This window comes from Lytechinus pictus, chromosome 15 (genome assembly GCF_037042905.1).
Source record: "Lytechinus pictus isolate F3 Inbred chromosome 15, Lp3.0, whole genome shotgun sequence".
NCBI classification, from domain to species: Eukaryota; Metazoa; Echinodermata; class Echinoidea; order Temnopleuroida; family Toxopneustidae; genus Lytechinus; species Lytechinus pictus.
In genome coordinates this window covers 23,181,935-23,206,480 of record NC_087259.1, presented here as the reverse complement: position 1 = coordinate 23,206,480, position 24,546 = coordinate 23,181,935, and the positions used below count along the sequence as shown (strand labels likewise).

The following is a 24,546-nucleotide window of genomic DNA, read 5'->3' as shown; positions in this document are numbered from 1 at the left end:
AAATATCTTATTATAATAACAGTTCCAAAATGTAAATCAAAGTGGGGGGAAGGGCATTCATCCATGCAGGGCCCTCACTATGGAATTCCCTCCCACGAGATATCCGAGATAGAAAGAGTGTCTAAAAAATTAAGATTAAGCTAAAAAAAATTACCTCTTTAACTCATTTTATCAGTGATTTTCTGTTACTTGTAATTTTGTTTGCCCCCCTTCACTTGTGCACCTTGAGCATCTCTTACGAGATGTATATGGCACCTAACAAATTGCATATATTATTATTATTATAACTTTTATGAAACGCCCCAGGAGAGTGTTTCATCAACATTTACCATCTGACAAATCCTATCCTTTGCTTGATTTGATCGTCTGCGTAGTACTGTTACCATGGTACTTGTCAGATAATAAAATATGAATAATAGAATACAGATATTAACGTTGAACAATTCATTTCATTAATACTGAATTGACATATCACTCCATAAAGACTGTCCCTAGTATCCAATGAGATAAGAATGTTGCTAGTGCATATTCAATGCTTATTGGTGATTTTCAGTGCAACCTGCCCTTGATATCGGGCCATCATTTATCCAAACACCTCTAACAAGCCAGGGCTCGACACTAGCGCCGGTCCGACGGTCCCAGACCGGTAAAAATCACTGTCGGACCAGTAGATTTTCAGAAATAGCAAGATTTACTGGTCCGACATGACCAGTAAAAAATATCATTGTCGGGCCAGTAATTTTTCCAAAAATAGCAAGATTTATGGGTCCGACATAAACAGTAATAAAAACTATTGTTGGGCCAGTAACTTTTTCAGAAATGGTCAAATTCGCTAGTCCAACATAAACATGAAAAATATTCCATGACTCAAATTGCGAACCATTTTCCTCCCGTTAAATTCTGGCATTCACACACAGAACACACACAGAATGAATCGCATGCAATTTTTGATAGGGTAACATACAGTGTACACGTGGCTAGCCAGCCACACAGCCCACATGGTAAATTTCCTACTGGCTGCACGAACGAAGCTTGACTAACCTCTGGCAGAAATCTCTCACAGAACTGGCAAAATTCACATTTCACACTAATGAAAAGCTCTTATAATGTCCATATTTCCTAAAAATTTGCCAAAATTGGGGTAACTCTGTCATTTGTAAGCAGTAAAAGGAGAAATTTTCACTTCTGTTTTAGTTCAAAGAGATCGGGTTTCGAGTGATATCGTCTGAATACATGATAGCCCCACATATGCATTTGTGTGTGTGTTGATACACTTGGTTTCTTTCGTAGCTAGTAAGATCTAGTATATTTTAATTGAGCCAAAAAGAAACTGATAATTTATTTATGATGATAGTTTTGGCTTTCTTCCTTTGTTTTCTTTCAATCTTTCTTTCTTTTCAATCTTTCTTTGTTTCTTCCCTCTCTTCTTTTACTGTCTTTCTTTTTTAATTTTCCCTTTTTCTTTGTCTTTTGTTCTTTCATTCTTTCTGTCCTGTTAATATTTTTCTCTATTTCTAATACTCTTTCTTTTTCTTTCTTTTTTGATTTCCTTCTTTCTTTAATTCTTGAGTCCATCCATCCTATATTTCTCTTCTTTCTTTCTTCATTTCCTTCCTTCTTTTCCCCTTTCTTTCCTTCATTCTTTGTTACTTTCTTTCTTTCCTCATTCCATCCATCCTTTCTTTACCCTTTCTTGTTTTTATTCCTTCTTTCAGCCCTTTCTCTCTTTCATTCCTTCCTTTCTTCTTTGTCTTTTGTTCTTTCTTTTTCCCCTTTGTTCCATCTATGATCTATCCTTTTACCTTTTCTTTCTTCCTTTTATTTACTGCTTGCTTCCTTTCCTTTCTTTCTTTGAAGTTTGGTCTTTCTTTTTTGTTCTTCCTTTCATTTATTCTTTTATATTTTTTTTTTTTTTTTTTCATATTGCTTGCTTGCTTCCTTCCTTCTTTATTCCTTCCCAACATTCCTTTTTCCTTCTATCATTTTCCCTTTTCTTGATTTCTTCCTTCTTTCAATCCTTTCTTTCTGTTTTCCTTCTTTCCATCTCTCCTTTTACCCTTTCTTTCTTTTTTATTCCTTCTTTCCTTCTTTCTTTCATTACTTTGTCTTTTGTTCTTTCTTTCTATATTGCTTGCTTCATTTCTTTCCTTCTTTCCTTTATTCTTTTTTTCTTTTGTTCTTTCTTTCCTTCTTTGGTTTTTTTTTCCTTCCTTCACATTTTTTCTTTACTTTTTTCTTCCTTCGTTTCTTTTACTCTTTCTTTTTTCCTTCTTTCCATCTCTCCTTTTACCCTTTCTTTCTTGTTTTATTGCTTCTTTCCTTCTTTCTTTTTCTTTAGAACTTTCTTTCTTTCTTTCTTTCTTTCTTTCTTTCTTTCTTTCTTTCCTTCATTCTTTTTTTCTTTTGTTCTTTCTTTCCTTCCTTTCCTTCTTTGGTTTTTTTTTTCCTTCCTTCACATTTTTTCTTTACTTTTTTCTTCCTTCATTTCTTTTACTCTTTCTTTTTTCCTTCTTTCCATCTCTCCTTTTACCCTTTCTTTCTTGTTTTATTGCTTCTTTCCTTCTTTCTTTTTCTTTCTTTCTTTCTTTCTTTCTTTCTTTCTTTCTTTCTTTCTTTCTTTCTTTCTTTCTTTCTTTCTTTCTTTCTTTCTTTCTTTCTTTCTTTCTTTCTTTCTTTCTTTCTTTCTTTCTTTCTTTCTTTCTTTCTTTCTTTCTTTCTTTCTTTCTTTCTTTCTTTCTTTCCTTCCTTTTTTCTTTCGTTCTTTCTTTCTTATTTTTGTTCTTTCTTTCCTTCCTTTCCTTCTTTCTTTCTTTAGTTCTTTCTTTTTTTCCTTCCTTCACATCTATCCTTTCTTTACCTTTGCTTTTTTCTTCCTTCCTTCCTTTCTTTTATTCTTTCTTCCTTTCTTTCTTTTTGTCTTTCATTCATTCATTCCTTCATTTTTTTTTGGGGGGGGGGGGTAACAAGAAAGGACAGCAAAATAAACTCATGCCTTTTTTTAATGTTTTCTTTATTTTTTGGGACCAGTAGATTTTAGGTTCGGACCAGTAAAAAATTGAAAAACTGGGTATCTACTGGTCCGACATGAATAGGTTGGACCAGTAGAAAAAAAGGGTTAGTGTGGAGCCCTGAACAAGCATTCAAATAATAATTGTATAGTAAGGCTAGTCCATGTGGAGTGGTATGTTAGTTCAGATTCATAATTACCTACTGTAATTATCTTAATTAAATGTACATGAACATTTTTAGAAATTATTTGTTTTGTTTTACATGTCTGACTTTTGCAGCAAAGCTGAAGTCCAGAGGAATCGTGAGGCAGTAAGAGCGCTGAAAGATGGGTCTTTGAAGAAGACTAAGACATATGGAAAGCAAAGTAAGTTATTTCCCATGGTCTGTCTCATTGGGAGCCATCACCATGACTTTTCAGATTGAATTCAACATATTTTGCCAACACACCAACCACACTTACTACAGCTCAATCAGAGCTACTACGTTATTTTCATTGACATGCCATCAATCAGTTTGGAGTCCATTTTGTTGGTGTAACTATAGCTAACAAGCTGTTAGTCCTGCCAAATCTAGGGGTCTGGGAGAAGTTGGCAGATTAGGAGATGTCATTTTTTTTTTTTTCCTCCCTGTGATATTGATAATTATTGATACTATTGTTATTGTTGTTTCTGTTGTTATTGCTATTTATTTATCAATTAGGTTCAAGAATGTAGCCTATAGCTAGTGCATATACAAGTTACATGTTGGTGCTTTTTAGATCTGCTTATATGCTTCGGCCAAAAATATGTTTGTAGTCCAAAATATTCCTTTCGCACACAGTGCACATGGCTCCCAGCAAAATAGTTGATTTCTGAGTATTTTGATGGTTTTAAAATTTTACATCATACAACTCTTCTCTGGTGCATCCTAATCAGCACATTTCAATCTCATTATCAGGACTTATTTTTATCTGTTCACATTTTTTGCAGGACTACCAAAATCACATAAGCCTGACATGTATACTTCTTCCTTTTCTATACTATTCAGTTGTAGCAGTGGATGACAGGATGCTTGTAGGCAGGACATTGGCTGGAAAGGGACAGCAGAATGATGGCAAAGGATCAGATAGTGACAGTATTGATGAGGTTTGTCAAATTATTCACAGTAGATCAATGCAGTGGATGATGGCCCACTATTGGCCATTCCATGCATGCATTTATCTGTGCATGCTCTTATGTCTTCATGTCTTCATGCATTAAAAAATTTTGCCAGTTGGGTGAGGTATCTTGTTGCCTTGAGCTGGATGCCTTACCTTCTTGCCTCGAGTTGGCTGCGGTATCTTGTTGCCTCGATCTGTCCATTATGGATTGTTTCCGGATGCATTTTGTTCCTCAAATTAAAAGGAGAGTTTGTAAACTCAAAGAGTGATTGATTTTTTTATCATTACTACTAATGATAACCATGCTGATGAGCAAAATGTCAAAGAAGTGGAGAGTTCTTCAATGTATTTTTTAGGTTCTGTTTCATAAAGACCCTTGTTAATAACAATATGCAATTTCTATAACAAGTTTGCTATCAGCCAATCAAATTGAATGATTTCAGTAGCTTAAAACTGTTATTGCAAATTTGTTATTGTAATAAGTTTTATGAAATGGTCCCCTGATGGTTGATGGTGTACAGATGGTTGTTATTATTTCTTTGTTTACCCTATGTTTTCCATGCTATATTTACATGTATATATTTGTATTATGACAGTATCCTAAGAGTATGAGAGAGGAAGAAGTGTTTAATTTACATCGACACCTAACCAAAAGTGGAGTCAAGGTCACTTATAAAGCACTGAAAAAGTAAGTGACTTATTCCTGCTTGTCGAATATCTCATTGCTACTAATATGTGAACTGCTATGAATATTTTAGATAAACAATTGGTCAATTCGCGATCATGTGACAAAGTATAATTTCAATAGGAAAGCACATCGCTGTTTTCTTTTAGCTTCGTATATTTTTGATATACTTTCATGGGGGGAACTGCGTATGGTCATGCTCGATATGTTCCCTCAACATTGAACTGCGCATGCTCCCTGACCCGATATCCACAAAAATAAATAAATAAAATAAAATACAAGCCTTTGCTCAAATTACTGACAATCTGAAAAAACAGTGTGGAATCAGGTCTAGATCATCATGCAGAAAATTTAATTCCATGACGGCCTTTCATACAGGATTATTCAAATAATACCTAACAAGGTGAGTCAGGATCTGATTAAGTTAGCCTGCCCGTTTACAATTAATTTTGAGTGCAACTGCAGCGACGCAGCGCAGCAGACCTCTCGTTAAGTGCAGTTGCGTAGAACTTGCTCCCAGCCTACCCAGGAACTGGTTAGCATTAGCTCAACAGGCCTACATTGTTGGACTAGGACCGGCAACGATAGAATTGGTCTAGATTGTTTATACATCAGCAAGGACTAGGTCTACAAGTCAATGAGGGATATAAAAGAAATATATCAGGCGTTTCCTTCGAAAGCATAGTGGGAATTATTAATCCTCGGTTGGACTGGCAATAATAAGTATTTTTCCTCGGGGCATTGCCCTTCGAAGAAAATAGTGATTGCCAGTCCAACCTCAGATAAATAATTTCCACTATACTTTCTCAAAGCCTGATATATTTGTATAATAATACTTCTACAATAGAAACTACTTCATTGATATTTCAATTTTATAATTCAATTTCTTTACCTTTAAATATTTCTACATTTGACTTCTGTTTTCTTTGCTTTCTACCTTTTTTTTTCTTCATTTATTTACCAATAGCTTGAATTGGTAATGGGGTTTTATCCAGTTTCTCCCTGACCTTTTTACCTACTTTTTTATAATTTCCTATATGAGGGTTATTTTAAGGATTTGCCCTGCTGCATTTTTTATTATCATCACGGTTATTATATCTTAATGAAATGTTCTTTTAAATTTGTAAGATACTTAAGTGCCAAATTTGAAGGCACAGTTCAGTAGTTTTATGGTTTATTTTCATAAAACACCAACATGATCAATTTCTATTATTGTTTGAATGTTTTTGTGATTATTTGTTTTATTTTCAGGGGTCTTGTTGCTCCAGATGAGAAGAGTATCAATGATTGCCTCGAACAGTTGCCGAGCAATGTCTCCCTCAAGTAAGTTGGAATTTTATCTACTCTGAAGCTATACTTTTTTAAAAGAGCTGCCGAACACTTAAAAAATCCATAATTGTTGCAAATTTGAAATTATGAATACATTCCTCAGTAATAAAAAAAGTTGATTTGAATACATCCATGCCTTCAAATGCATTAGCAAAATCATGTGAGGTGCCAACTAATTTTCTTGTCTCTATGATCTCATATGAAGAATGGAATACCTTTAAACATAAATCAGTCATTAATCAGTCAAATATACCCCAACACATCTTAAAGAAAGCAAGGTTTCTTAATCCATCCATTTACTGTGTTGATAAAGCAGGCATTGTTATCAAAATACAATTTAGAATATTTCAGGCATTTCATGTATTTGTATGATTTACATTTATTCCACTTTGTTAAAAGCTTATTGAGCGAGTTATGAATATAGATTTATTTTTAAAAATATGAATTTGCAACTTACTGTACACAATTGGATGAACTATACAAAATATGCACATGTGGTGGGGGTCATGATTGTTCGAATATTTTTCTTTATATTCGAACCAGTTTGCTGAGTAAGCCCGAAGCCTGGCTTGGAGAAACTTACAGGAATTATCAGATAGCTGAGAATGCATTAAGTAAGTAGAGAGATCAGAAACCAGTTTCATGAGGAATGATGGAAACTTTCATGTGATTGGCCATTGAGCATTTATTACTATGAGACTGTATGGACCTTAATTGCAATTTCAGTCAAATTTCTGTATGAAACAAGCCCTTTGTGATCGATCAATAATTCCATCTCATACCCTGTTCAGGTGGGTGTTTCATAAAGCTGTTCTTAAGTTATGAGCGACTTTAAGAACGACTGGTAGTCCTTTCTTGTGGTAAATGATACAATGCATATTCATTAGCGATGGCGCAAGAAAGGTTCACCAGTCGCTCTTAACTTACAAACAGCTTTATGAAACGGCTCCCAGATATTATTTGCACAGCACTGGGTGGTTTTTATGCGGTCTGTCCCTATGTACTCTCAGCTGCAATGTATAGCAAGCCTTAGCTATTTGTCTTATTTTTACTTCCAACTTGTCTAACATGTCCAGGAATTGTTGAATATATGTGAATGCTAGGAAGAGATACAGTGTAATTTAAAGTGTACTTTTCAGATGTCTTCAATTTTGTACTGAAACTGACAGGTTTAAGCTCTCAATTGCCAAAGAAACTACAGCTCTGTAGGATCTGTGTGTGTTGGTGACAATTGCAACATGTGATGAGTTGATTTTAATGGTGCAACTGTTTTATCAGGAAGAGCTGATATCTTGACCATTTGGCCTTTGAAGCTCTTGCCATTCCAGTGTGACCTGAAAGATTCCATTTGTTATTGTTTTATGAGCTGAATCATTGATTATTAATTTTGAATCCTGAACAAATTTACTTCCTGCCTTCAATTGCCAAATAGATCACACCTCCATGGGATTTGTTTAATTTGTAACGGCTTTCAATATGTGACAAGTTGATCATTACGATGCATTTTTCTTTTTTCAGGGAGGGCAGAAACTCAGATTGCCATCCAAGAGGAGAGGGCTCGCATGGAGGCTGAGAAACTAGAACAGTCCTTGAAGAAAAACAATGGCAAGAAGAAGAAAAAGAAGAAAGGCGGCAAGATGAGGACCAAGTCCTCGGGCTCCACCAGGTCCACGTTATCCTCGGCCAAGTCTCCCGGCTCTGCCATCTTGCCAAGGTCAAAGGTCGCAGAGGGTGACAGGCCGATATCGGCAATATCGGCTTTGGGACTTGATCCTGATGAAATTCTGAATGGTGCTCTGTGAGTATTTTGATAGAAGGTACTAGTTCGACAGTCCCATTGCCATTAAAGACAAGAATACACCCGCATAAGCAATAAGTGTTTGAATTATGTAATGGGTGAAATTCTCGGACACTTTGAGAGACAGTAGGTGCGTCAAATAGGCAGACAAATTTCAGTAAGTTATTGTAATTATTGGATTGAAGCACTTTTTAGTAGGCTGCACCACTGACACTACCCACCTCATCATGCTTCCTTTGTCTAATTACATGCTATCATCATCCTTTTGATCCAGGTATAATTATTTGTAACTGACATTTGGTCTAATAGATGTGTGGGCTAGTCATGACTTGGTCTACTTTCCAATTTATTGTAGCTCAAATGAACACTACTCCAAGTACATTAAAAATTAATCTAATATATTGAAAATTAATCCAAGTACATTGAAAATTAATCCAAGTACATTGAAAATTAATCCAAGTACATTGAAAATTAATCCAAGTACATTGAAAATTAATCCAAGTATATTGAAAATTAATCCAAGTACATTGAAAATTAATCCAAGTACATTGAAAATTAATCCAAGTACATTGAAAATTAATTCAAGTACATTGAAAATTAATCCAAGTACATTGAAAATTAATCCAAGTACATTGAAAATTAATCCAAGTATATTGAAAATTAATCCAAGTACATTGAAAATTAATCCAAGTACATTGAAAATTAATTCAAGTACATTGAAAATTAATCCAAGTACATTGAAAATTAATTCAAGTACATTGAAAATTAATTCAAGTACTTTGAAATTTATCCAAGTACATTGAAAATGAATCCAAGTACATTGAAAATTAATCCAAGTACATTGAAAATTAATCCAAGTACATTGAAAATTAATTCAAGTACATTGAAAATTAATCCAGGTACATTGAAAATTAATTCAAGTACATTGAAAATGAATCCAAGTACATTTAATTAAAGGAGAATGAAACCCTTGAAACCAGCTGAATCCATATCAAAGAGAAAAATCAAAGAAACATATTGTTGAAAGTTTGAGGAAGATTGAATGAATAATAAGAAAGTTATGAGCATTTGAATATTGAGATCACTAGTGCCATGTAGATCCTCCTATCGGCAATGCGACCAAGATCTGTGATATCACACACGTACAACTCCCTCATTACTTTAGTACTTATTTAACTTATATTCTCACTTTTATAGAGTCTATCACAAGGTGAGGTGTTCTCTTTATGAGATGACAAGTACAGAGGTTCCACAACATTATATCATGCATTGATGAATCGTTTGTCATATGATTAGAATGAGCAAAAAGAGATGTTTTGGGGTATATTTTCAGTGTCCAAATGGGAGAGTTGTACGTGTGTGACATCACAGATCTTGGTCGCATTGCCAATGGGAGGATCTCCATAGCATTAGTGATCTCGACATTCAAATGCTCATAACTCTTTTATTACTAGTCCTATTTTACTCAAAGTTTTGTTGATCTTATTCTTTAATTTTTCTGCTTTCACAAAAGCTAACTTGCTCCAAGAGTTTCATTCTCCTTTAAACAGGAAGAGCAGTACTAGGTATTAGACAAATTTTAGAAAATGGGACTTGACAAACTGGGGTCCGTTTCTCAAAGTCTTAATACAGTTTTATATATACTTTTCCATTATAGTAACCACCATGAAAACCTTGCTTGTGATGGCATGCTGAGCCCTTGTTACCATGGTAATTATCTTAATGGCAGATTTTCCATAATTGATTTAAAGTCATTTATGACACAGAATCCTAGTTGTAAATAGAATGAATTTTAATCATGTAAAGTTTAAACTTGATTTTAATTGAGCCCAATGAGAATCAACCAAATACTTAATATGGATGATATTAGCCATTAATCATCCAGATAGAATCATATTAAAGCAGCTGGAGTAGGTATGGTGGATGAATTCAGGAGATAAAAGTGAATCTTATGCAAAATTTAACTTTTGTCACATTGTTACAGTATGGATACTATGCCGCCAGTGCTTTGAAATCCAAACTAAAACTGAAACTGAAATGTATTGGTGGTGATTGTTTACCTGATTACTAAGAAAGCATGAATGCTTGTAAGCAAGCAACCAGAGGACCGACGGCTTAAGGTCCTCTCCGAAGGACCTGGTACTAAGGATTAATGCCTTACCAAAGGGCACTAGCGCACCAAGTGGGAATCAAACCCGGGTCACCGGAATACGAGTCCCCGCTCTACTGACTGAGCTATCGCGCATATGTAATATAATACATCATATTTTTCTAGTGCTCACCATTTCATGTTTGGTGAAAATGGTCAAGGCACTTTGTAGAACACAAGGAATAAAGAAGCGAGAGAGATAGAGGTCTTCATGTCAGAGTAAAAACAGGCTTTGCATATTTGAAACCCTGTAGAAATGTTGGTTTGTCTTTAGCACACGTTTGTTTCCCCATGATTCATTAGAAAGTGGATCATGAGGAACGCCCAAATTTTTAGGCTCTTGGGGCTTGTTTGGGATAACAAGCATACAACAGATTTATCATAAAACATCAAAATAAGAGTTCAAGTTAGTGTTTTCTTGATATGAAGTTACGAGTTTCATTCTCACTTTGCAGTCCAAGATCAGTTTAACTTTGTGGAGATTTTGTATGAACAGTTCATGAATTATAGAAATTAATTCATATAGTTGTGATTTTTCTTTGTCAATATACATTCACATGTATTCATTTTGAGTTGTGAGTTGTGACGGTTGCTATTTTACACCTGACATACAATATGCTTTGGGGGTACTGTAGGGGTAGGTGCCCAATTTTAATGGGAACAAATGAGAACGACCACCAGGCCCTGTAACCTAGCTTTTAATCATACATATACAGTGTAAACACATTTTTTTTTCTTCAGACTTATACCTTCCCATAATATTATCACAGACATACGCATGGTTTAACTATAGTTCAGAATACTGGCTATAGTGTTCAGCAATGGTAAGAACAGTGGTCCTAATGTATTGAACACACAATTTACACACTTTGAATCTCATAAAGGGTCCAGGGAAAGAATATGAAATCATTAATCCATACAGTGTAATTGTGTCATATATGACATCATACCGATTTCATTATTGCATCATGAAGACAAATTATGTGAGCTAGTAGTCTGTCCGCGCGATTTCCGGCTGATTATCTGGGTCATACTTGTTTTCATTTGTTAAAGGATTTGATTGGTTGCCCCTGTGACAATGTTTTGACGTATTATATGACATTGAATTTGTCCACAAATATGATGTAGAGCTTAAAGCTTTGTCTCAAATGTCTGGATGAGCTTTTTTCTTGCTGCATCAGCAGTCGTTCCATCTGCAAGAAAGTTTCAATGGTTAATTTAAACAAAATTGAAATTAGTTTTGAGAGCATTTCATACATGAATGTATACAAGCCTTATGATTAACCATAGCTGAAATCAGTTTATAGTGGCCTTATTAATTCCTGAAATATATGTAAGTGAGGGGTTTAATTTGCGATTGCAGTGGCTTATGAAAGAGTTTTTAAATTATTAAAATGGTGGAGGAAATTCAATGGGGTTTTTATTCAGATTTCTATGGAGGTTTTTTTTTATGAGATGAATTGTGTATATCACATTGACATTAATATATGACCCTTCTGAATATGATGTGGATTTTTATCTTTATACAGTAATTATAAATAGCAATATTTTGTGTGATTTAAAAAAAAATTAAATTAGTGTGTGCTAATTTTGAAAATCCATCCAGATTTCATTATGTTTTTCACCTTGAAGATGCTTTATTACTGAAATAAATTTTTTGTGTCAAAAATTACTATGCAAATTTTAAGATACCATAAGCGTATCATATCTGTTAGAATACAATGTATTTTTTGTTTTTAGAAATAGAGTGAGTGCTTTCAGATTTTAAATGGAAGCTCCTATTATGGAAGTTCCCCATCTTGCATCGTATTGTGAGTTCACTCTATGTTGCTTTGGATCATACTTAAAAAACATTCCACTGCGAAGTTTGCTCTTTGGTTGCCTTAGCTTTCAGAATATTTTACACATGCACATACACAAAAAAAACAGGTGAGATAAAGATAGTTAGTGTGATACATTTGCATTATTTTATTAAACATAAAATCCAGCCTAACAAATTACGGATAACTTTGCCTTTTAATAGTCAAATCTTTTGGTACTGTAGGAGTTTATTCAACCTACAATGTTGGAGAAATTTTACGTAGAAAAGGAATATTGATATTAAATGATAAACAATGTTTTGCTTTAATCTGATCTAAAAAATAATCATTTGATTTGGGCAAATATTCGACCAATAGAGGGTTGACTTATTCAAGGTTATCTGTATAACCAAAAAGAAAACAACAGCTGAAGTGTTAGGATGATTGGTGTGTAATTTATTCATTTGATTTTAAGCACATGAGCTAAAACTTGAAATTGTTTGATTAGCTTGTAGAGATATTGATATATTAAGATACTATGATTCATAAACTTGTTGATCTCAACCTTGTTTGAACAGCATACAAAGTGAAAGAGTAATTCCCATGTAATTCTTATTGAATAGAAGTGACAGAGCACCATTTAATGGCATACATGTATGTTTTAGAAATTAATTTTATTCTTATAACTATAATCATGTTTATTTGCTTGTATTATGTCATCAAATCATGTGCAAATCTTTTTTGTATGATAATAAATGTGATCTATAAGACTATCTGTGGGATTAATGTCTTTATTTCATAGTTTATGTATTTTAATTTCTTTTATACAGGAATACACATAAAATTCTTAATTGCAAATAACACACATTATAATCTTGAAACAAATGAATATCTTATCAAAAATCAAGCTAGAAGATGCTTACTTCTTTTTCATGCTCTACTTCACAATTTTGACTGTCTTGAAATATTTTCTTATGATTAGCTAAAAGATATGTATTCCAAATCAATATGGTATAAAGCAATTAAGTCACAATTCTTTCCTTTATGTTATTTGTTCATTCATCCTTGAAATTCAAGTCTTTTATCATATCACTTAATTGTACTTGTACATGTACACAGGCATTGCTCAGATCGTGCCACTGTGCAATATTAGTGATTTGAAACATCTTCATCATAAAATTGAAAGTAATACAAATTTCAATTGTTATTTTGCATCAAATTTATTTTATTTCAAGAAAACACTTACCGGACCCCTATATATACACAATGCATCAAAGAAATGGAACCCACATACAAACTAATGGAACATACAAAAAGTAACAAAGAAACAAGCTATAAGTGATCTGGACAGTTTTGTGAAATTTATAATCAAAACACAGAGTAATGGATTTACTACTATATCTAAGAAGATAATTTATTTCTCATTTGCATGATTTTCAGTGGCAACATAAAGTGAAGATTTAAGAAATATGCTTCAAATAAAAATCTAATTATTTGATTCCAAGACATTACCTCCAGTATTAATTGCTATTATGGAGTTTAGGGGATATAATATTTGTTCTGCTCATCTTAAAAAAAAAAACATTAACAGAAGAGGGGCTTGATATATAAAAAAATTGAAGATCAAATTTTCTCAAAGAATCCATGGATGATAAGAAATCCAACAGACCCTACTTTTCGCATCAAGAAAACATTTGATTAGCTTAGAAGTAATGTTGCTTTTTTTATTGTAACCCCTTAGGCTACTTTATTTTTTTTTTGGGGGGAGGGTCATCTTTGGAAGGGGTACAGAAGTTATGATTCGAACACAATCTGAGGTCGATTTCAAAATATGCAATTTCAATTTGAGTTTGATTTGGTTCTCTTGAAACTCTTTGTCAGGTAAGCCCCGTGTATACAGATAAAAATAAATCTTTTTTTAGTGCAGAGTGACCTACATGTATACAGATTTGAGCTAAATTGCTAACTGCACTTGGTCCAAACATGCTATGACCTGGAGCTTTTGTGTCCAGTTTAACATTACTGTCCCTATCTTGGACAGAACTGCCTGGGTCCTGTCTTACAATAAGTTGCGATTGATTCAATCAATCTTAACTATATAAAATCCATCAGTGTCATAATTTATTCTACAGGCAATTTTGCACAATGTCCTTTGAAAACAAAGAGAAGCACAGTTAATATTCAAGAAAATAGTGAATGTATGAATATACATCATTTTAGATGTTGGCGTAGCTGGCTTTCCATATTTGTGATTGATCAGATCAATTGCAACTCTTTGTAAGACAGGGCCCTGATCACAGTCTTGCAATCATTGGCTCTTAGATAGTTCAATGCAGTTCATATACCAGTAGTTCATTTTGCATTGTTTGGTCTAGGGCTATTATGAAACCAAACAATTTCTGTGTCCTGTAGTTATACCAACCCAAGTCTTGCAGCACATTCAGTTTCATTTAGTTACTAGATCCGCCTGATCCTCCTGTGAATAAATTTGAAAAAAGGTCAAGAAAGACATTATTATTCTTACCAATATTTCTTTTTACGAGAACCAGAAATATAAATAGATTTCTGACTAAACTAGACCTGAGCTTAAATTCAAGAATGAAATAATTTTTTTTATATTTATTCTGTTTTTATTAAGTTATGGATAAGGTGACCAGCCATTTTTGCCAACCTTTTTTTCTTCTTCCTTCATTGACCTAACTTTGTTCATTGTACCATTGGCTTGGGGCCTTGGGGGATTTTGAACCTAAGTATTTCTCTCTCCATCAAATTTTATGCTTTAATTGGCTGTCAGTAGAGATTTTTAAAGACTGTTTTGTGAAAGAACACCTAAGCCTTTCTGTAAAGATTGTATAGTTACCTGAAGTATGGCTTGATTTATCTTGGCCAACGTAGTGATCAACAATGGTATAGAGGTAAGGATTGATGGCTGAGTTGATGGGAAGAACCAGAGCAATGAGCCAGGCATAGACATCAGCTGATATGACAACGTGATCAGACTGGACAATGATTCCAAGGATGATGATAGGCATCCAGCAGAAGAAATCTGTTGCAACAATGAGGGAGAGCTTCAGGGCCATCCTGATTTCGTTGGAAGAATATCCCTTTTGTCCTACGGCAGCACGGCTGAAGCGCACCTTGGCAAAGATAGCGATGTAAGCCACCAGGATGATGGTGAAGCAAATGAAGTTGATTCCAAGGAAGACGGCCACGGAATACTGCCATGTTGAAGCGGATGAACCAGCAACAACCTTTTTGACCTCTATGCCGATGGTATTTAGTATGTCCTTGTCAACTTCCGCCTGCAAGTTGATGTTTTTTCGGATAAGAGGCAGGCCAACACAGACATCACTAAGGTCATAGGCATCGGGATCAAGAACGGTCAGCAACACAGAAATGCCACTGAGGATTATGGCAACCACCCAGATTACCCCAGTACAGACTTGAATGGTAAAGATGGTGAATCGATGCTTCAAGAAGGGGAACACGATACAGATGAAGCGGTCAACACTGATGAGGACAATGAGAAACACCGAGCTCTCACTGCTCAAGAATGAAAGGAAACCTGCAAAACGACACATCCCACTCCTCCGCCATTCATGAGCCAGACCTTTCCAGAAGTAAGAGTTTCCTATGTAGGCATCAGCACTTGCTATGATCAGCAGATAAAGTCCCATAAGTAGGTCAGCAACGGCCAAGTTGGCTATTAGGATCGACTGTATTCTAGCGACCATGTTGGTGCGCTTGGAACGCAGTCTGGTCACCAGGACAAAAGTGTTGCCAAACAAAGTAACAAAGGCAAGCAACCAGGTGAAGAACTTAATGGCACTATTGTGGAGGAATGTCATCCTACAGGTGAAGAGAGGCTCTGGAGGTTTCTGTAGGGCACACTTTGCATTTGATGGTAGAAAACAACACAACCGCTGATCATAGACAAATCTACAAAACAAGAAACCAAGGGGGAAGAAATTAAACAGGATACAAGGGAAACCCAGAAATAGGTAGATAGTGTATGTAAAATTTTCAATTGCTGAAATATAAAGCAAATTGAACCTCAAATGTTTAGCTGGAAACATCAATGTATAAGCATAATCATTGCTGTTGGGTTTATTTTGTTCTTGTCGTATCAACAAGTGGGTGTGTTTTTAGTTAGTGTTATATAATTTTGATGATAGTTACTTTGTGTTTGCCACAAGAAAAAGAAGATTAAGTAGTACCACTGATTTTAGTAATAGGAGGGATGGCATCAGGGTAATTTGATAGGGGGCAGGATTACCTAAAAAAAAATGAGCATATGGTTGATTGTAAATTTTGCACTGGCGTAAATCCACGTGGCAAACCTTTTGTTTAGGGGGGATGATCAATTGTTTCACCCCCCCCCCCCCCACTTGGAAAGTATGATGTCACAGATTTATGCCAAAGCTTATATGACATGAAAGTTTTCTTTGTGATACTGATAGTCTAGTTTTTCCCTTTTCTTCTCTTTTTTGGTCTCTTTTTTTTTCCTCCTCTTTTTACTTCTTGAAAAATTACAGGGGACACCCCACCCCCACCTCATAGCATTGCCCCTGAGAAGTAGAATAGTAGTAGTGGAACACTAGTGTAAGCCAGAATATAGTACTACAAGTAGTAGGTTGTAGAAGTGGTCATTATTGTTACTCGCAGTTGTAGTAGCAGTAGTAGTAGTAGTAGTAGCAGCAGTAGTAGTAGTAGTAGTAGTAGTAGCAGCAGCAGCAGCAGTAGTAGTAGTAGTAGTAGTAGTAGTAGTAGTAGTAGTAGTAGTAGTAGTAGTAGTAGTAGTAGTAGAAGTAGTAGTAGTAGTAGTAGTAGTAGTAGTAGAAGTAGTAGTAGTAATAGTAGTAGTAGTAGTAGGAGGAGGAGGAGGTAGAGGAGAAGCAGTTGAAGGAGAAGAAGAGGAAGGGAGGAGGAGGAGGAATAAGAAGAAGGAAGACGAAGAGGAGGGAGGAGGTAGTAGCAGTAGTAGTATTTTCTATCATTTATATGTACATATGTTATCACATAAGACAGAGAAAAGACAATTGAATTTAATTACTTACACTGTTTCAAGACTTTCCAGCCCATCATAGAATCCAGGATATAGATGTATTGGATTTTTGGGTGTTAGCATCAAGGACCTATATGAATTTAGTTGGAGTGTAATCATTATCAAGCCTATATACTGCTGGGGGTGGACACCTTACACTGTATGTTTTATTGATTTGTGAGATTATTCAGCCTTTAGACATGGACCTATAGGTATATGGGTTAAATATATGCCAAAGGGTTAGGAGATGTATGTCAGCTCACTTCTACTTCCAGCCAATCGGAAAGTAGTATTAAAGCCACCGCACAAATTATGATTAGTCTGCAATCCATGTTTGGAATAAAACGTAGTAAAATTTGATGCGAATATCTTACTGTGCAAAGTTGAATTTTTAAATCATCTTATGAATAATTATGTTCAAATCTGTGACGATGCTACCATAGAATGAAAGCGAATTGAATTATGTAGTCGTAATGTTGTCTTGGTGTTTCTTGGTGATTTGAAACCATTTCGGCCTTGGCCTTGGTCTTTGTGAATAATCTTCTCAGGCTGTCATATAATTAAAATCAGACTGATCATAAGATGAACCTGTATATTTCTTTTTCAAATCTTATTTTGATGGAAAGCTCCATTTACCATATATATTTATAAACAAATTTGCAAGAACAAAGAATTGTTTTGCATTTTAATACGAAGCAAAGATATTTCATTCTATTTTGCTTGTATAAGTAACAAAATCATTCTGCACCGTAGTGGAGTAACTTAATAAAACTGATAATTATAATTCATTAAAATGTTTGAGAATACCATAGTGATATATGTTATAATTTAAGTTAAATGATATGTATGTAATTTATTGTTTGTAAAAAATTCTCATAAAGTTTGACTTTTGTTAAATGAAAATTAATTGAAGATTAAAATGAATGTTCAATTCCGACAAAGAGATTACATTAATAAACAATTTGAATTTGATTGCTAATTATGATTATTAATAGTATTGTATTCAAACTATTCATATATTTATCATCAGTATGTAAATAAGGTTTACTTACAAACTTGTCACATTAGTAAGGTTGGTGAAGGAACCAGGTGCAACCACCGAAATGGGATTATCTTGGACATTTCTAAAAGACAAGAAATTGGCAATTGTGGTAATATAAGTGTACATCCCAAAATTGAAATATTTTACATGTAATGAGAATATAGAAGCACGTCATAAAAAAGGCCTGATAGAAAGTTTTTATGAGCAATAACACATGAACAGGTAGTAAGAATATATGCCTTAACCTCATGTAAACGTTGGTTTTAAATGGCAAGCAATTGTAAGACATTTTTTGTTAGGGAATTTCAGTAATAATAATAATAGCCAATTTTTATAGAGCGCTTTTCCCAGAATGGCTCAAAGCGCGTTACAGCATATTATTACCCCGGTCATTGGATTCATTTCAATCCCGCACGAAAAGTGCACAATTTCCACTCCCTGGGGAGCATTCTTTGCATTCATCGCAGCCTCATTATGGCGCTGGCAAAATCAAACATACAATATCTTTCGCATCCTACCGGGTACCCATTTAGCACCTGGGTCGAGAGTGGCAAAGTGTGGATTAACGCCTTGCCAAAGGACGCTAGACCGCGGTGGGATTCGAACACACGACCCTCTGTTTACAAGGCGAGAGTCAGAACCACTACACCACGGCTCTTCCACATCCTTCATTATGTGCAGAATGAAGATAATGTGCAAATCAATGGAAATTGCATTAGAATTTATTGAAGGCTGCACTCTACAAGTTCAGCTTTTTAGTAGCCCCCTCCATTACTAACATGTTTCATTTTCATTTTGCCCATGTTTTACTTTGGTGTTGTACGTTACAATATTCCACTTAACAGACTAATATTAATATTTAAAGCAATGTGTTGGTAGTGTCGTTAAACCTCAATCAATGGGTTTTTTTCTGTTAACTTATCTCATGAAATAAACAAAAATAATGTGTTTTGTTTTAGTTTTATATGGAAATAATACAAAATGTGCTGAAATAATTATAAGGTGATTTACTTACAGACGTAGGAGCTTTTGTCCAATTCCATCAAACAAACTGGAGTTTATTGATGTGATACTATTGTTTCGTAAAATCCTGGAAAACAGAGATACAATTAATTATATTTTTGATAGAGGACATATACAATTCTATTCAATTAGTCCATTGGTGTTGATTTGTGTTGTGAATCTATTGTTCAAGGGGGGGGGGTGATATATTGTTTGATCCACCCCCCCCCCCTCTTGAATAGTATGTCACGGATCATCGCCAGTGAATTAGTCAGTTCAATTTTATTGTCCACATAGAAATTCTTTAATTTTACAATCATATAAACCACAATTAAATTTACATTTTAGGTGTATAATCATGGACAATGTCATAGAAATTAATATTATCATAAACAAAAAATAGTAATAACCATCACCATTACCACCACCATTAGCATCACCATGCACCATAATCATCATCATAATTATTATGGCATTTATACAGTGTGTCCCATAAAAATTCTGTTTATTGAAGTAAGGCTTGAATTCCAATAATTTCATAAAATGAAGAGGTTTTATATGTTAGCTTTCAGACTTTCTCGACACTACTTTTTGTTGACGATCATCCATGCATAAAGGCCTTTGTTTTTGTAATAGCTTTGGTTGGAAACCTTTGGAAACAAATTAATTTATGGAAATACAAGCATTGTTTCGAAGAAAATTAACTTTGTTATTTCATTATTTCTTGACTATTTTTGTCTGTGGTTGAGGTATCAAAATAATTAAAGAGCAGGTATTGATGTTTTAGGCATGTGATTTATTTTTTTGAAATTTAGATACCCCCGCCAGATGATTTTTTGTATCCTTTTTTCCAGAAATTCACTCATTCATGCTTGAATCGGAAAGCTATGTTATACCAGCTCAAAGAGAGACTCTAAGCTTTACAAATAGAGGTCATTTGTCTATTGTATTTGTGATTTAATTATGATAAATCGTTGCTAAATCTCAGTATCGTTTTTTTTTTGTAGGACGCACTGTATAATGCCAAATCTACTTGCAGATTTAAAGACGCACTGTTCATCCCTAAAAAAATGAATGAAAGTATAAAGTATATACTGGTATATCCTTACAGACGTTCTAAAGAATCTCCGAGCTCTCTGAAAGTTCCAGGCCTAATATTGCCAAGTGGATTCTGATTCAGTCCTCTGGAATTATGATGAAAAGCAATGAATTCAAAGATTTTAGATTAATTATCACTGTCATTATCATTATCATCATCATCACCATCATTGTCGTCGTAATCATACAGAATAAAAATATATTCAATTATTTTATAACAAAAAAATATGAAAGAAAAGTTTTTTGTAAGTTCCAAAACAATTTCTGCGGAAGTCCAGTAGTATGATTTAAATTCAGAACTGGTTTAATTAGGGGGGGGGGTTGGAGGAGTTCCCAGATTTTTTTTTTTTGGGGGGGGGGTTCTGCCTTTGATCTTGTTTTGGAATTTGATTTTGATTGGAGGAGTTATTCGTACCATAAAATTAGATCTTTGTCAGGATTTTCACCTAATTGATGTAAAAAAAATATAAGTAATGCTTTTTTAAAACAACTTTTGAAATGAAGAAGACAAAAGGTTAAAGAAGGACAAAATAAAGATTATTTGATTGATTGATTGATTGATTGACAACATTTACAGATGAAGCAGATAAAAAGAAACTAATGATGAAAGAAATATTGATTGATTGATTGATTGAAAGACAAAATTTATAGATATAAGCAGATAAAAAGAAACTAATGATAAAAGAAATATTTGAACTACTTTAGAACGAATCATATATTAACAAACGAAGAAAAATGAAAAGGGAAGGATTTTAATTTCAAATTAATTATTAAATGAATTATTCAGATGAAACTTACATGAAGAATAGACTGTGAAGATCCATAAAACAACCCTCGTCGAGCCGCGATATTTTGTTCAAATCTAGGTACCTGTTTGAGATCGCATGAATTGAAGAAGACGACATCATAATAAACCTTTCATTCGTCATACAAGCTTCTATGATTCGATGCGAACTTTTAAGCCATTTTGCAAGCACCTTGGACACATTCTTCTGATTCTAATGAAAAGGTGTGATTGATATGTTTTTGTAAGTGTAGAAACGCAGTGTATTCATACTGTTCAGTAAATATCATATTAAATTGAATTCTTTCATTATATTCTACATCAAATACGCATCTTTGTTTATTTGTAAGCCTTAATATATTCTTTATTGTGTGAAAATAATAATAATTACTTACAATAATCTCAACTTGTGTAGTCCTCGGAATGTCCCACGTTCAAGATAAGTCAGGCTGTTGTTACTCGCAATGCTAGAGAAAAGGACATAGATCAAGCCCGTATAAGGGACAAATCGCAATCAAAGATGATGCCCACAGCCAACGCCAAGTCCGGCCCCAAGTTACACGACTTGCCAAAATAATGTCAGTATTATTGATTATACTCGTAGTTACTGTTTCAATACAGCTACGAATGGTAATAATAAACTACAAATATAATAAGTAGTTTGAGCAGTAGTAGAAGTAATAGTGGTAGTAGTAGCATGAGCGGAAATCTGTCCCCAAAGGAAGGGGGACCAGGGGCTTGAAATTTTGACAGGCAAAAAAAAAAGTTTTCACCCAAAATGTAAGGTCATTTATACCAAAATCCATGTATTATTTTGATTGGGAATGATGAATTTTTCTCCATTATGAAAGACCAAAAATAGTAGGGGGACATTTGATATTTTTGGTAGGGGGACGCGTCCTCCCTGTCCCCCCTAGGATTTCCGCCCATGAGTAGTAGTAGTAGTAGCAGCAGCAGTAGTAGTAGTAGTAGTAGTAGTAGTAGTAGTAGTAGTAGTAGTAGAATTTGTTGTTGTTGTTGAAGTAGTAGTAGTAGTAGCAGTAATATAGTAGTAGTAGTAGTAGTAGTAGTAGTAGTAGTAGTAATAGAATTTGTTTTTGTTGTTGCAGTAGTAGTAGTAGTAGCAGTAATATAGTAGTAGTAGTAGTAGTAGTAGTAGTAGTAGTAGTAGTAGTAGTAGAAGTAGTAGAATTTGTTTTTGTTGTTGAAGTAGTAGTAGTAGTAGTAGCAGTAATATAGTATTAGTAGTAGTAGTAGTAGTAGTAGTAGTAGTAGAAGAATTTGTTGTTGTTTTTGTTGAAATAGTAGTAGTAGTAGTAGTAGTAGTGTCAGTAGTAGTAGAAGTAGTAGTAGTAGTAGTAGTAGTAGTAGTAGTAGTAGTAGTAGTAGTAGTAGTAGTAGTAGTAGTATCAGTAGTAGTAGTAGTATAGTAGTAGTAGTAGTAGTAGTAGTAGTAGTAGTAGTAGTAGTAGTAGCAGTAGTAGCAGTAGTAGCAGTAGTAGTAGTAGTAGTAGTAGTAGTAGTAGTAGTAGTAATAGTAGTAGTAGTAGTAGTAGTAGTAGTAGTAGTAGTAGTAGTAGTAGTAGTAGTAGTAGTAGTAGTAGTAGTAGTAGTAGTAGTAGTAGTATTAGTAGTAGTAGTAGTAGTAGTAGTAGTAGTAGTAGTAGTAGTAGTAGTAGTAGTAGTAGTAGTAGTAGTATTTGTTGTTGTTGTTGAAGTAGCATTTGTGGTAGTGTTGATGAAGTTGCTTTATTGTCAAAGCATCCTTACTACATATTGTCTTTGCCACTCACATCTTGACCAGTCGATGCATTCCGATAAACACATCAGGTGGCAACCTCTTCAGCTGGGCTGAATCGATGTCTCTGTATTTGGATGTTAAAAATATCACATAAAAAAAACTTATGAAACTAGACATTCATTGCAAAAAAAGTTAATTGTGATCGCCTTTCCCTTCGTGAAATGGAAATAGGAAAATAAAACTTGATTACAGAAATCATTTTGGCCCACTAAGGTTTACAGGCTCAAACCTCTTCCATACAAGGATTCTATGAATCTATTATCATCTAGCATTGTCCTGAGGACAAATAGGACAAATGCAATTAATAATGATTGCTTTCCATTTCCTGGGCAGGAAAACATAGGAAATGGTCATCAGAAATTTGATTCCGAAACAGAGGCAATCGGAAGCGAAGAGATATACAACAAAGCCAATAGAAATCGAAGCTTTTCTTCATGATTATTGACGAAACCAAAAGGAAAAAAAAAATTCATTTAGGGCACCAGGGTATTTTATGGGACTCGATGACCAACACTTTACGTCACTTTCCCCTCTAAATCGAACAGTATGAATATTATAAAGTTACACGGCCAAAACCTATCCTTGATTTTATACTCTTTCTTTCTTTCCTTTTTTTCTTTCTCTCTCTCTCTCTCTCTCTTTTCGGGGGGTCTTTTCAGGTCTTGAAGATGATGGGGCGGTTGCCCTCCCCCACCCCTTTAATTGGCGCAGTCCTGAATATTTGAGGAGACGATCAGTGAGATATTTTATACTCACAGTGTATGTACATTTCGTAGCCCATCAAAAGAACCCGGATGCAATTCTCTGATCGGTGCATGGTTCAGATTTCTGAGGGGGAAAACGTAGAGACACGCCCTCTGGCTAAGAAATCATATGTCTAAAACATGACGTTAATAAACAAACGTTATTCTATATTTTTTAACCCTCCTCGAAATATATGCACATCAAATTAATTGATTGCGAGTCCTTGTTTCTCATGTAATATCTATTTGGCGTACAAGCTACTTGATAAAGTATTAAAGAGCTCTAGAATTACAATTTCTGTCAAATGTAAGAAGTGGATCCTTTTTTCCAGTAGGAATATGATTTCCATCACTTATATTTTTTTATTCCTTAAGTCACAAGGTGCATCTGAAAAGATTGATTTTCATGATGATTGATAAGAACATATATTGGCATTAATCAAGAGGGTCCTTGTTCGTTTTTAAACGTTGCAGTAGGTTATTTTGGGTGAGCGAGCAAAACGACCTAATCAATAAACTTATGTTTAATAAGACATTATTTCTGCCATATATTTGACATGTGAATTATGAAACTGACATTTTTTTCAATTTCCAGGGAAACGAAACAACACATAATAGTTTGACAATAACTTACAACATAATCGCTTTGGGAGCAGTATTGTTTCTGTATTCTTCGTTCCATCCGCTCGAACAATTTACCCAGAACGGGAGCCAGTTGGGATCGCTGCACTGGGGTTGATCAGGACCATATCTCCCGAAAAACGCAGACTCACCACACGAACAATCCAACGGGCACATCACAGTTTCTGTGAGTTCGATTATGGATTATGAAGGATTATGAGAAATATTTTATCACCCGTCGTCATCGTCTTCATCATCGTCATAATCATCATACAACTACAATTTCATCATTTTATCTTTATAGCGGCAGCATTCCATAATTCTTGCCGAATCTTAGTCCTCAGTTCACCATCATTATAATGATCATAATTATCACCAGTATCATCATCACCACCATCACCTCGACCGTCATCATCATCCCCTTGTAAAAAAGTACTGCGGTAGTACTGCGGTACAAGTACCGCAGTACTACCGCAGTACAAGTACTGCGGTAGTACTCGTGGT

The 24,546-nt window shown here is 34.5% G+C and overlaps 2 protein-coding genes across 2 annotated transcripts in view; one reads left to right on the top strand and one right to left on the bottom strand.

Annotated features, from left to right (window-relative positions):
• Positions 1-12,680, top strand: part of LOC129277455 (uncharacterized) — a 35,746-nt gene extending 23,066 nt beyond the window's left edge. The window contains exons 11-17 of the mRNA XM_064110782.1: positions 3,288-3,373; positions 4,036-4,133; positions 4,744-4,835; positions 6,084-6,155; positions 6,705-6,775; positions 7,680-8,774; positions 9,510-12,680. Coding sequence (XP_063966852.1) covers positions 3,288-3,373; positions 4,036-4,133; positions 4,744-4,835; positions 6,084-6,155; positions 6,705-6,775; positions 7,680-7,963 — 703 coding nt within the window. The 3' untranslated portion in view covers positions 7,964-8,774; positions 9,510-12,680. The remainder of the gene's footprint in view (positions 1-3,287; positions 3,374-4,035; positions 4,134-4,743; positions 4,836-6,083; positions 6,156-6,704; positions 6,776-7,679; positions 8,775-9,509) is intronic.
• On the bottom strand, positions 12,053-24,223 carry LOC129277926 (G-protein coupled receptor GRL101-like). The gene is made up of 11 exons (XM_064110783.1): positions 24,056-24,223; positions 23,435-23,506; positions 22,671-22,742; positions 21,273-21,344; positions 20,892-20,963; positions 20,105-20,179; positions 19,009-19,083; positions 18,004-18,075; positions 16,965-17,042; positions 14,768-15,846; positions 12,053-14,383 (listed from the first exon to the last, which is right to left on the bottom strand). The coding sequence occupies exons 1-11, from the start codon at positions 24,217-24,219 to the stop codon at positions 14,358-14,360; spliced, it is 1,857 nt and encodes a 618-aa protein (XP_063966853.1). The 5' UTR covers positions 24,220-24,223; the 3' UTR covers positions 12,053-14,357.
• Positions 24,224-24,546: the final 323 nt, after the last annotated feature.

What these genes read in the sequence shown, in the direction of transcription:
- LOC129277926 (XM_064110783.1), bottom strand. Translation starts at nt 24,219, where the DNA reads ATGTGCCCGTTGGATTGTTCGTGTGGTGAGTCTGCGTTTTTCGGGAGA. An exon ending in GCTCCCAAAGCGATTATGTT is followed by an intron (nt 23,507 to 24,055) that starts GTAAGTTATTGT and finishes TTTCCCCCTCAG; the next exon opens with AAATCTGAACCATGCACCGA. An exon ending in TAAATCAAGCCATACTTCAG is followed by an intron (nt 14,384 to 14,767) that starts GTAACTATACAA and finishes ATTTATTCACAG; the next exon opens with GAGGATCAGGCGGATCTAGT.